At 46.1% G+C, this 13,235-nt stretch overlaps 2 protein-coding genes across 3 annotated transcripts in view; one reads left to right on the top strand and one right to left on the bottom strand.

Moving 5' to 3' along the window:
- ANGEL1 (angel homolog 1) overlaps positions 1-13,235 on the top strand; it is a 67,652-nt gene that overhangs the window by 13,891 nt on the left and 40,526 nt on the right. The window lies entirely within an intron of this gene.
- The window catches only part of LRRC74A (leucine rich repeat containing 74A), a 31,003-nt gene that overhangs the window by 13,878 nt on the left and 3,890 nt on the right, over positions 1-13,235 (bottom strand). Inside the window, exons 3-7 of the mRNA XM_070797902.1 lie at positions 12,015-12,187; positions 8,825-8,932; positions 7,692-7,788; positions 4,336-4,385; positions 3,900-3,981 (exon numbers count right to left, since the gene is read on the bottom strand). Of these exons, the coding sequence (XP_070654003.1) occupies positions 3,900-3,981; positions 4,336-4,385; positions 7,692-7,788; positions 8,825-8,932; positions 12,015-12,187 (510 nt within the window). The remainder of the gene's footprint in view (positions 1-3,899; positions 3,982-4,335; positions 4,386-7,691; positions 7,789-8,824; positions 8,933-12,014; positions 12,188-13,235) is intronic.

The raw sequence follows: 13,235 nt of genomic DNA, 5'->3' as shown, positions 1-13,235 counted from the left end.
TCACAAAAGTGAGGTTTGTGACTCACAGAGGAGGGGTAAAGCATAACACAAATATCCACCTGGTGGAAAATCACACAGTCGTTAACATAGATGGAGACAGCATGGGAAACAGGGGTAGTTTACGTAGCGAGACTGCGGTGGGCATGGCGAGGTCTATCACGTGGTATTTTCATGGAGACCTATGGGAGCAATGGGGCCACAGAATGTCCATCCAGAACTTTAGGGATATAGCCAGGTGGAAGCGGGGCGACATCAGGCTTGTCTAGAAGTTGGGTTTGCACTGAAATTGCAATTTTAAAAAAAACTTAAAGGTGCTTTTGATTACAGCCTACATAGGGCTGGGAGAGCATTCTATTTAAACACGGCGGCTTTGTCATTTTTATCTGGGGAGGGCGGATGTGCTGAGGACACTATTGGGAAGAGAGACTAAAGTGCTCTTGAAGGACACTGAGTGGGAGGAACCGCCTTCAGGCCCAGGAAAATATGTTTTTCTGTTTTACTTTTTTATGCACAGAGTGCTCTGTACTGATCATGTCTTTCTCTTGTGTCAACCACCAGGACACACTTTTAGGAAAATGCACACCACCTTCTGTTGTATTGAGAACAAACTTTTCTCCTGCTTTCATTCTCTCCCTGGCTGTCTCCCTCAATCTCTTCCTACCCTTCTTTGCTCTTTTGTGCCATGTCCCCCACTTAAGTTATACTTTGCACTCCTGTTCCTCTTAAATGACCACAAAGTTAAAAGTTTAATTCTGTTCTCACCACTTCCTAGCTATGTGACCTTAGACAGAAGGCAGAGATTCGCTCAGTCATGTCTGACGCTTTGCGGCCCCACCGACTGTAGCCTGCCAGGCTCCTCTGTCCATGGGATTCTCCAGGCAAGAATACTGGAGTGGGCTGCCATGCCCTTCTCCAGGGGATCTTCCCGATCTAGGGCTCAAACCTGGTTCTCCCACATTGAGGCGGATTCTTTGGCTTACTTATCCTTCCCTTACTTCTGTTTTCTTATCTATAACATGGGAATGTTAACCTTTACAAAGGTTTTTTTTTGTAAAGATTGATGTAAAGAGCCTAGCATGATGTCTGTCACATAGCAATCATCTAATATTTGGTGGCTTTAGTACACAAAAATTTTTGAAAGCTGCAATATAGTATGGTGACAACCATATTAAAACAGAAGTTAGTCTGTCTCATCTTAAATTTATGTTTTAAAATTTAATTTTAAAATGTTTGACAATTAGTTTTCAAAGGGAGACTCAAAATACCCAATAGTTCATTTACACTTTGCTCTTCCGTCCCTTCCGCTCCAGCTGAAGATCTTGCCTCATTGCTTCGCTGAGGAAGCGGCAGCAATGGGGTGAGAGAGCTTCGCCCTCCTAAAGTGCTATCTCCCAGCCCCACTGCCCCCCACACCCACTCTTGGGCTCCCCACTCTTTTCAGTGAATGATGGGTCCCTACTGCTCTCAGGCCACCCCTCCATGTTTGTTATAGATATTATCGCCTCCTGTCTTTTCAAGGACTTCGCTCCTATAATTATGTCCTCCTCCTTCTCCAGCATGTTTCTGTTTCTCTTCTTCCTATCAGCACTTCCCATCCTTGCAAACCTTCCTGGACTCTATGCCACCCATCTTTCTTTTCCAGCCACGTCTCAGTGGAGCGCCTGGAGTTGCTTACAGGGCCATTTTCACTTCTTTGCATCTCATTTTCAACTCAACCCACTCCAGTTGGGTTTGCATACCCCCTCACTAGTTATCTCCACGCTGGCAAGTCCTGTGGTCACTTTTCTGTCTTCTTATTTGATCTCTAAGCAGTACTTCACCCCGCTGACCACCTCCCCCTTCTTGAAAATGCTCCCCATCGCGTGGCTCCTTGGTACCTCACTTTCCCTGCTGTTTGACTCATCACTCCCACTCCAGCTCCTCCTCCTCTGTGACCCCTTAAAATGTTGGAGTGACCCCGGGGGCAGTAGGATGGCCCCCTACTCAACTCTGTCTGCACTCTTCGCCTGGACGACCTCATCTGGACACATGGCCCTGGCTTTAAATACCTCGCAAATATGTTTCCAGTTCTGACCTGTTCTCCACACTCTAAACTGACCCAGCAAACCACCTTCCTGACATCTCCGTGTCGGCGTCAAATGGGCATTGAAAGCCCTTCCTGGCCAAAAGCAGACACCTTGACTCCTAACTCCTGCCCCTCTGTACTGTGACTCCCTGAGTTCCCCTCACTGAGTAAACACCACCTCCATCTCACCAGGAACTGAAACAAAAGAATCACGAATCTATCTTTATCTCTCCCTTTCCCTCCCTCTTCACATCAGCAAGGCCTTTTGGCTTTACTTCTGGAGCATATTCTGAATCCATCCCCTCCGAGAGCCCCCTGGTTGAGCTCACGCTGTGATTCTGTCCCAGTCACCACGCCTCCCTCTTCCCCTCCCGTCCTCCTCGGATGCAGGAGTCACGGAGTGGGTCTGAGCTTCCCAGCTGTCCCTCATCATTCCCACGCTCACATCCTTCGTGATACGCCGTGCGTTGAATGAAACCCAGGCTCTGTGGGTGTCATAGCTCCAACAGCCCGACGTGAGGGGCTGCCCGCCACCTCAACGACCTCTCTCCCTTCCATTCTCCTCCCCTGTTCCCTGTACTTCAGCCACACTGTCGCCCCAAGTTCCTCAAACAGGCTTTCTTCCTGGAAAGCTATATAGCACGGCTGTTTCTTCTTTTATATTCAGTTTTCAACAAAGAGCCGCCTTCCCTGGGCGGTTTCCTCTCCCCTCCCCATCTAGATGAGCACTCGGTCCCCACTGCTAGGAGTCCTCTCTGCTTCTATTCATTTCCCCAGGAGAGAATGTTTAGTTTGTTTTTCCCCCCTTTTATAACACTTTTGTTATAATGAACCTCCTCGGACAGCTCTCTCTGTATGCACGAGACCTTCTCTGAGACACCTATAGAAGTGAACTGCGTCATAGAATGTATACATTTCCAATATATTACTGCTGCTGCTGCTAAGTCGCTTCAGTCGTGTCCGACTCTTCGCGACCCCATGGACTGCAGCCCACCAGGCTCCTCTGTCCATGGGATTTTCCAGGCAAGAGTATTGGAGTGGGCTGCCATTGCCTTCTCCGTAATATATATTACTAAATGTAGTCAAATTGTTCTCCAAAGTGCCTTTACCTAGCAGACTTGTGAGTGTCCCTATTTTTTGTTCGTTTTCACCGCAATTGATATTCTCTGATGGGAAACTGTTACAGCTCTGCTAGATGACAAAGGAGATCTGTTTGTGGTTTTCTTTTGGATGTTTTTAATTACTGAAGAGTGCGGACACTTGGTTTTCTTTGGTCACTGTCCATACGCTTTGGCCAGTTGTTGTTTTATTTTTTTTACTGGGAGTATTTATCACTGCCTAATTGAGCTAGAGAAATTTTCGTCAGTATTCTGAACAGTAATCTTGTATATTTTACAAATGTTCTACATTTCTACTCCCTAACGAGTGCGTGTCTTCTATCACTGCCCCATGATTTCTTTTATCATCTGAAAGTTTTCACTTCACTGTTGCCAAATGTATGACTCGTTTTTGCTGCAGTTTCTGCCCACTGTTTTGTTACAGTGTGTGCCCATTTCTGTTTAATAATCTTTAGCCTCCCTGAGGTCATCTCTCTGTATTATTTCTCATAGAAACGAGTTACTTTTATGTTATTCTAATCTAATTATTTTGAAGTTTTTTTACTTCCCACATTCAGATGTTTGCTCCCTTCAAAATGAATTTGGGGTATCGTTTACATTGCTTTTTATAATCAGAACTGTCCATAACAATAAAGAAACAGGAGACGAGCTCTGACAAGCCATCCTACCCTACGTCCCTCCCTTTTCTGGGCCCCTCCCTTTGCAGCAGGACTCACCTAGCATCTGCCCCAGGTACTCGCCTGCCTTGTCACAGAATTTGTTGTGACTGAGATCCAGTGATTTAATTCTGTAATTGTTCTAGAGAAAGAAACAGGGCAGAGAGAGGTGATTTTTGTCTTCTCTGTCTTCTCTGCAAATGCCTCACTTGGAACACTGCGATGGGGGCCCGCGTATGCCGAAAATTAAGTAGGCTAGTGTTCTTAGACGGAGGACCGTTCATTTCCTGTAGAACTGTTGATGACTGCTAGGAGAATTTAGCACCATCCAAACAGTCCTACCAATTGCTGAGGCTTTTGATAGGACTGGAGTCTGAACACTCAGCAGCTTCCTACACCAGGCAAGTGGTCTCACTCCTTCCTGACGCTCAGAGCCACCCATGTCCCAGCAGCATCGCTCACGGGGCTGGCCGCACCCGCACCCCTGCCTTCTTACCGACAAGGCTTGACAGAACAGCTCTGCAGATTCTTCCTTGAAGTTATTCCCTGCAGCGAAGGGGGTGCATTAGCAACGTTCTTCAGACTAAGGCTCCCTAACCCTCCATATCTTAGTCCTGCTAGTGTCTTGCCTTTGGAACAATCGGACACAGAAAAGGTGGCAAGTCCAGCAAGGACGGACTGTATAGCATGTGGAACTCTTCTCAGTGTTACGTGGCAGCCTGGATGCGCGGTGGGTTTGCGCAAATGCTTAAAGCAGTGTTTGGGCACAGAGGCACACACGGGGAGAAAGGCAGCTCATTACCATCTCTTTAGGGCTCCTTCCCTTCTCTCTCTGCCGTGACTGTGCAGGGAGTTTCAGGAGTTGGTACACCATGCCCTGAGCCTCCACTGATAGCATCAACCCCTGGCCTTGTGCCTAAACTCTGTGATGTTCTAAAAATGCTAATTCAAGTCTAAGCAGCAGAGGTGGGCCTGAAGAGATGAATGAGTCACTTACCATGCGTGCAAAATTGAAGGGGTGCCAAAAATCTCAGCAATTGCGATGAATAAGATCTTAATAGTTTAAAATGCAAATCAATGTAAAAACATCTATGATGAACCAGAGTTTAAATAAAAGCAGGATCTGACCCTGTACTTCATTCCAATCTGTCCCTGTGGGATTCTGTGGTTTATTTAAAGTGTTGATATTTTTCTTCACCCATGGATTTATCTTTGTATTAATTTTGGCTTTTAAAAATGTTGCTTTAAGATGCTATTTACTTGGTTACTGAGTTTTTTGTTGCCCCTTAAGTTCTGCGGCTGAGGCGAGTGCCTTCCTTGTCTTATCCTAGCCCTGGCCCTGCTAAGGAATCCATTGATAAAACACTGGTGATTTGCGGGGAATAGATGACACAAATTCTTATCCCCAAATTTCTCCTTGAAAGTTTAATAAACCGTATGTCTCTAGCACTGAGAAAGCACTTGGCACGTAGCAGGTGCTCAGTTAATCCTGAATGAATGAATGAATGAATGAATCCATTGAAACACAAATACTTCCTTGGTTGTTTCTGGCACCAATACAATGAAATGAGATGAGAATCTAGTCAGTGTAGAAACTTATGTGATCTGTTACTCAAATTGTTGTATTTATACTATTTGTTACCTGTCCTGCATCGGCTGTAAGAAATTATTTGGAAGATAGATGAAAAATACAGATTCTTAGCCTTTCCCCCTAAAGATTCTGACTTAGCAGCCTGGGATAGGACTGGGAAGTTCATGTTTTTGCAAATAACATTCTGGATTAATGTTATATTAGAGGTCTTAGCCAATACAACCAAAAAACTCTCCAGGAGCCATAAATACTGGAAAGAGGAGACAAAAACTTCCATTGTTTGCAGACATTATCACCTACATAAATAATCCAAGAATATTAACAAAATGTCAGAACTAGTAAGATAATTCAATAAAATGATTGACAATAGGCTCAATGTACAAAAATTAATAGCTCTCATGCTGCTGCTGCTAAGTCACTTCAGTTGTATCCAACTCTGTGTGACCCCATAGATGGCAGCCCACCAGGCTTCCCCGGTCCCTAGGATTCTCCAGGCAAGAGTACTGGAGTGGGTTGCCATTTCCTTCAATGCATGAAAGTGAAAAGTGAAAGGGAAGTCCCTCAGTCGTGTCCGACTCTTAGCGACCCCATGGACTGTATAGCCCACCAGGCTCCTCCGTTCATGGGATTTTCCAGGCAAGAGTACTGGAGTGGGGTGCCATTGCCTTCTCTGATACCAGGAATAAAGTAATTAGAAAAAGTGGTAGAAAAAACATTCTATTCTCAAGAATGAAATGATAAAGACCTAGACATAAAGCTAATATGAAATATGCATGACTAATAATGAAATAAAACTATAACAATTTATTGAAGAACATAAAAAAACCTGATGAAACCAAGTTCTTAAATGAAGCTATTCAATATTTTGAATATGTCCGTTCTTTCCTGAATTAACCTAGAATATTAAATATAACTCCAACCAAAATTCCAATAAGTTTTTTTAATAGAACTTGACAAAATGATTTAAAAATTCACCTGGAGGAGAAACTGTCCAGGAATAGCCAAGATTACTTTGAAAAAGATCAAACTTTGTCCACTCAAATATTAAACACATTATTGTTGTTGTTTAGTCACTAAGTCATGTATGACTCTTTTGCAATCCCATGGACTGCAGCCTGCCAGGTTCTGTCAGTGGGATTTCCAAGGTTGGAATACTGGAGTGGGTTGCTGTTTCCTTCTCCAGGGTATTTTCTCAACCCAGGGATCAGAACCTGTGTCTCCTGCATTGCAGGTAGATTCTTGCACTGCAGAGCCGCTGGGGAAGCTCAAACATATTAAAATATCTAATATAAGCATATAAGTATAAAACTAATATATTGAATGTTACATACTTGATATATTTTATAAATTTCAACTAATTATAACATATTATAATTTTAATATTTTAAACAAATACTAAAACAGTACAATGTTGACATAGAAATAGCTAAATGAAATGGGATAGAGATTCTAGAAAGGAATCTATATTTATATGGCAATTTAACATATGATGGACTTCTCTGGTGGCTCAGACGGTAAGGAATCCACCCGTAACGCAGGAGATCCAGGATCGATCTCTGGGCCGGGAAGCTCCCCTGGAGAAGGGAATGGCAGCCCACTCTAGTGTTCTTGCCTGGAGAATTCCATGGTCACAGGAGCATGGTGGGTTACAGTCCATGGGGTCGCAAAGAGTCACACATAACTGACTAACACACACTTTAATATATGTTAAAATGGCATTCAAGTTAGTCAGTAAAGGATAAGTTATTCAATTAATGAAGCTGGGCACTTGGCTATGAATTTTAGCCAGGTGAAAATAACACATAGGATTTCTACCTAATGCCATGAACAAAAATAAATTCCAGATATATTAAAGATCTATGTGGGAAAAATTACAAAAATATTTGAAGAAAATAAAATAAAATACTTTAAAATCTGAAGTAGGAAACAGTTTTTAAGCAAGACTACAAAAATCAAAACCGTAAAAGAAAAGACTGATGAACTTGACAACAGTAAATATACAAACTTTTATATAAGAAAGCGCCAGGCGTGAGTGCTAAGTCGCTTCTGTGGAGTCTGAGTCTTTGCTGCCCAGGGACTGCAGCCCACCAGGCTCCTCTGTCCATGGAATTCTCCAGGCAAAAATACTGGAGGGGGTTGCCATTTCCTTCTCCAGGGGGTCTTCCCCACTCTGGGACTGAACCTGTGTCTCTTGAGTCTCCTGTATTGGCAGGCAGTTTCTTAACCACTAGTACCACGTGGGAAGCCCTTCATAGGCTCACCTGAAAGCTGAAGACTGAAAAGCGAGGAGGTGTTATTCTGGAGGAACTCGGAGAGGATTCTGGCCCCCTCCAAGCCGAGATCATTGTCGGAAACATTCTAAAAGGCAAGAGAACACTTCTGTACATAAAAATCCCACCAAAGGGCCCTGGTTAACAAATGATGGGGGGTGGGGGCTTACTTGAGGCCTGTCCTAAGGGCATAAGGTTGGGGTAGAGAGAGCAGGTGTTAGGTCGAAGGACTGGAAGGGTTAGGGAGATTAAAAAGAGGAGGAGGAGGAGAAAGAGGAGGACGAGGAGGAGAAAGAGGTAGAGGAGGAGGAGAGGACCCCTGGTTTTTCTGATGTTTCATGGCGAGGCCCTAGGCTGGTCTCAATTCTCTGAAGCTGACCTCAAAGACTCCCCCCACCCTCCCCAGTTTCGCCCTGGTATTTTAGATAAGCACATTGCATTTTTTTTTTTTGGAAACCCAAGATAACTATTTGGAGGATTTAGTATGAAACAATTGATAAACAAATTAAGAGTAAGCAATTATTGTAATTCCCTTCACTGGTTCCTGAAGCATGAATTACTGTGCTCGGAAGAAACTGGGGTATAAATGGACACAGTCCATTCAGGCGAATGGGAGGGACTTTACGTAACTTTGCCATTATGATCTTGGTCGTTTTTCCCCCTTCTTTTTCCAAGTTTTAAAACTGTAGTAAAATAGACATACACACGTTTGCCATCCTAACCATTTTGAAGGGTACAGCTCAGTGGGCTGAAGTACACTCATGTTGGTGTCCAACCATCGCCAATCATCTATCTCTGGACGCATTGTATTTTATGAAATTATCTCGTGACTTTATTTTCTTTAAGAAAGTTCACGTTAAGGCAACTCTAAAGAAGTTTGTCCATTTAGGGACTTGTGAGGTCAGATGGAAATAGGTTCTCAGGGTTTCCTATGCCCATGGGGAACCTGGTCAGCCTCTTAGGTGTGGAACTTCCTCTGAGAAGTCACTTCTAGTGGGGAGGAGCCCCCAGATTGAGAGCAGAAAGCCTGGAGGCTGGGCTCGGGTAGGGGTCTCTGGCTTGTCTCGAGTGGATTCTGAGGCCCTGAGTGTGGAGGTAGGAACAGGCAGGACCGGGCACAGCACCATCTCCTGAAGGTAGTAGTTTTCCTGCAGCATCTCCACCAGGCTCAGGATACCCTCCTCCGTGATGCAGTTGTCCGCCAGCTCCAGCGTGAGGACGGTCGTGTTGGACTTCAGCCACCACAAGGGGAGGGGGAGAGAGAGAAAGATGGATGGTGACAGAGTCAGTTCCCTGCCGTTGCCCAGGACCCATCAGCCCTCTTGAACATCCTGGCTGTGTCAGAGGGTATGGAGGTGCGGGCTAGCAGTCCTGGAGTGGAGGAGTGGCTAGCAACAGGGGAATAAGGCAGGGCTACTGCCATCCCCATGAGTTTTGTTTCGTGGTTGTTGCTTCGTCACTAAGTCATGTCCGACTCTTTGAGACCCCTGGTGGACCGCAGCCTGCCAGGCTCCTCTGTCCACGGGATTTCCCAGGCAAGAGTACTGGAGTGGGTTGCCATTTCCCTACTCCAGGGGATCTTCTCAACCCAGGGATTGAACCCGTGTCTCCTGCATTGGCAGGTGGTTCTTCACCACTGACCCACCAGGGAAGTTTTGCTAGGACATGCTTCTTCTGGGCATCTCCTTTCCCAACAAGGGATTCCCAGAGGGGATTTAGAAGGGGGACATGACAACAGAGTCCTGCAAAGGGGAAGGCACAAGGATGAGGGGAACAGATTTTAACCATTTAGCCTTGAGGAGAGAGGCCTGTGACCTACTCCAGGATTAAGGAGAAAGTGATACGTTTCAGTTCAGTTCAGTCGCTCAGTCCTGTCCGACTCTTTGTGACCCCATGGACCGTAGCTCGCAGGGCCTCTCTGATACATTTAAGAACGGTATTCAAGCCTAACGCATCTCCTGTGCCATCTTGCTCAGAGGCGTCTCTTCTAGTTTAGGTTAAGGTTTATCTGGACTCTCTGACAGTCAGGATGTTGCCTCAAGGCTGTTTGGAGGGAACTGGAGCTTAAATACTTTCCTAATTAATTTTTATGGGAGTATAATTGCTTTACAATGTTGTGTTAGTGCGTGCTGTACAGCAAAGTGAGTCAGCAATACCCCCTCTTTTTTGGAGTTCCTTCCCATGCAGGTCACTATAGAGCATTCAGTAGACCCCCTGTGCAATAGCGTATGGTCTCATTAGCTATCTATTTTACACATGGTATCAATAGTGTATGTATTGCAATGCCAATCTCCCAATTCTTGCCCGCCCTTCTCCTTTGGTACTGATACGTATTAGAACCTAAATCTTAAATCAATATCTACATGCAAGCTAGTCTGCATTTCCATAGGGAACAAGGCAAGTGGAAATGACTAGCATTGCAGCAAGAGGGACTGGGGTTAGCTCTAACCACAACTTCTGTCCTTCCCTTCCCCACCTCGTTCCCTGTGCAGAAAGGCAGAGAGAACAGATTAATCTTTGGATCTGAGCACTTTTGAAGCCCACAAAGCCACGAGAGAAGTAGAATGTGGTAGGAGCTCTCGTCTCAAGCAAAGGGGGAGTGTCACAGAGCGAATTACAGCCACGCAGGGAGGTCCTCCGGGGCCTTCAGGAAGTGTCCTCTGGCCTCAGCTCTCTGCGGGGAGGGGGTGGTGGTGGCAAAGCTCAGGGGCCCTCCCAGTCTAGGCGTCATTTAGCAGAAACTGGGACTGAAGGGCCACTTTCAGAGTCGTCCTGGGGGCCAGCGCAGCGTGTGGTGCGGCGGGTGGGCCCGATCGCCAAGTCCATCCACATTCATTTCACAAGGACGAGTATCTATTTGTCACCCTCTGTGCCAGCTGCCCAGGAAACAGGGATAAACAGAAACCATCCCTCCTCTGCAGGGGGTCCACAGCCCACTAAGTCCAGGGGCATGGAGATCGGCGGAGGAGGGATAGATCCCAGGAAGTATGAAAATGACCCCTCCTATCGGGGCGCTCTTCATCTCAGCCAGGGGAGAACATGACATGTGAGAAGTTCAACTGTACCAGAGATATCAGTAATAATTAAACGTTCAGTCCATGGGAATGTCACAATGATTAATTGTCAAAGGGGTGATACAGAGAATCAGAGAAGAAAAACTCCCCCTAAACAGAAACTGCTGTTCCTGAGAGCCAAGCGGCCCAAGTCCTGAGTGGATTTCATTATATTCTATTTTTTTTTTCCCCATGAAGCTCATGAGGTAATGGTGCATTCCTAACACTTCATTAATCAGTCTTTCAACGCTCCATAAATTTCAAGATGGCTTTGTTCTTTCTCTGCTCTTCCCTCCCTTCCCTCCTCCTTCTGAGGGTCACGTTCAGTGACTTCTTAACGAGCACGCACTAAGTGTAAATGCTGTTATAGATTCAAAAATGAGTGTTTTTTTTTAAATCAAACTTTTTCTTTACTGTCCTAAGTGAACCGACAGCGTTATACTGACATGCACCTGCTACATTGTCTGTTTTCCTGAGATGGAGTCAGTTGTGCGTACGGAACGCTATATAGTAAGTTCAAGGTCAAGTCCTTGCTCACTCATGCCGGGCTGAGTGAGAACATTATTCCTGTGGGAAAACAGGATTCACTCTGCAGTGTGATCTTGAAGAATTACACCTAATGTTGCCAAAGGCAGACATAGAATGGAATGGCTCAGTAGTGAACTCATTTATCGCAAAGGATAATGGAGATGGAGGTCTCGGAATGGAGACCTGGCTGATATTTTGTCTTGTGTTTTCGCACTAGCATTTGGGCCCTTGCCCAGATCAGTTGCTTTTCCAGTGTCCACAGCCTTGTGCCTTTGCTTCCTGGATATGAAAGAACACAGACTTTCAAGGTCTGGGTCTCTAGTAACCTCTTTCTTAGGAGCTAATGGGCATCCATGCCTATTGGGGAAATAGCTGATAGTGATGCAGAGTCTGGGCTTCCAGGTGGTTCAGTGGTAAACAATTGGCCTGCCCTGCAGGAAATGAAGGTTTGATCCCTGGATTGGGAAGATCCCCTGGAGAAGGAAATGGAACCCACTCCTGTATTCTTGCTAGAAAATTCCATGGACAGAGGAGCCTGGCAGGCTGCAGTCCATGGGGTCATAAATGAGTTGGAGATGACTAAGCAGCTAAACAATACCATGCAGAGCCTAGGGCAAGGTGGGCAAGGAGGTGGCAACTCAGGTCCCACAGTAGGGCTCTCTGACTCTTGGGCCCACCACCCTGTCAGGCCCCAACTCTGCCAGGCTTCATGTGCCCGCACTGGCATGCTCACCACCAGGGCTATAGCAATAGCCTTGGTTCCGTTGGGGCCCAGCCCATGGTGGTTGAGGTTTATGTAGGACTCCTCCATGTTCCGGATGAAGTAGGAGACGGGCACTACGCCCACCAGTTTGCAGGCCTCCAGGTACAGCTCCTTTTGTCCAGTGGTGAAAAATTTCTCGGTATCTGCAAAAAAAAAAAAAAAGATGCCAGAGGAAGAAGCGGAGTTTCCCTTCTTCCTTTGCCTTATCTTCCTGCTAACCCAGACCACATTTGATTCTGACTGGTGTCCTCTCTGCCTGAGGGTCTGATCCTATGCGTGTATGTTCCTCCAACTGGAAGGTCAGCCCGTGGTGGGAGACTCTGACTCCAGAAAACCCCGTGGGGACGTTTCCCTTTGGTAAGAGAGAAGGTCCCTGGTTTTAGATTCCAAACTACCTGGAAGAAACGATGTGCTTCACTCCCATCTTCCCAGGTTGACTGCGAAAGGGTGTGTAAGGGTGACCTTAAGGATGTGTGAGCCCGTCTGTGCCCACCTGGGGACACCTTTGAAAGGCCAGCCAGACAAAAAGCTGGTGGTTTGTTGACAGTTGAGGGAGTTTCCACCGCAGTTTTAGTTTCACTGTGCTCAGTCGTGTCCGACTCTTCTGTGACCCCATGGGCTGTAGCCCACCAAGGTCCTCTGTCCATGGAATTTTCCAGGCAAGAACACTGGAGTGGGTTGCCATTTCCTCCTCCAGGGGATCGTCCCGACCCAGGGATCAAACCTGCATCTCTGTGTCTCCTGTATCGGCAGGTGGATTCTTTACCACTAGTGCCACCTGGAAAGCCTTTAGTTTCATTGCCACTGTTAAAATGTGAGCCACAAAGATTTATGAAACATTTAGAGAACTCCCAACTAGGAAAAGCCCAAGTAGGATGCAGTGGGCTTCTGTATGTGCAAGAATGAAAAGACTCCCAAATCCATTGGAAACAAATACACTTGGGGGCTGGGGGCTCAGTTCCTTGGACTTTAGACTAGCCTGGCTAGTGGGCAGCAGGCGGTGGGGATGCCCCACGACCCTGTCCTCATTGAACAAGCTCCACTGATGCAGAGCTTCCCAGGGCCAGCTGGGGTCTAAGCCAGCATCTGTTTTCCCTTCACATCCCTGGGCCTTTGGCCAACCCACCCTAAACATTTCTAAGACGGACAACGAAAGCTTTGTTGGTGGAAAGACAAAGTCTTTGCAAGCAA

The sequence above is a fragment of the Bos indicus genome, chromosome 10 (genome assembly GCF_029378745.1).
Source record: "Bos indicus isolate NIAB-ARS_2022 breed Sahiwal x Tharparkar chromosome 10, NIAB-ARS_B.indTharparkar_mat_pri_1.0, whole genome shotgun sequence".
Lineage (NCBI taxonomy): Eukaryota > Metazoa > Chordata > Mammalia > Artiodactyla > Bovidae > Bos > Bos indicus.
The sequence above is the reverse complement of the archived record's forward strand: the minus strand, read 5'-3'. Positions and strand labels throughout refer to the sequence as shown.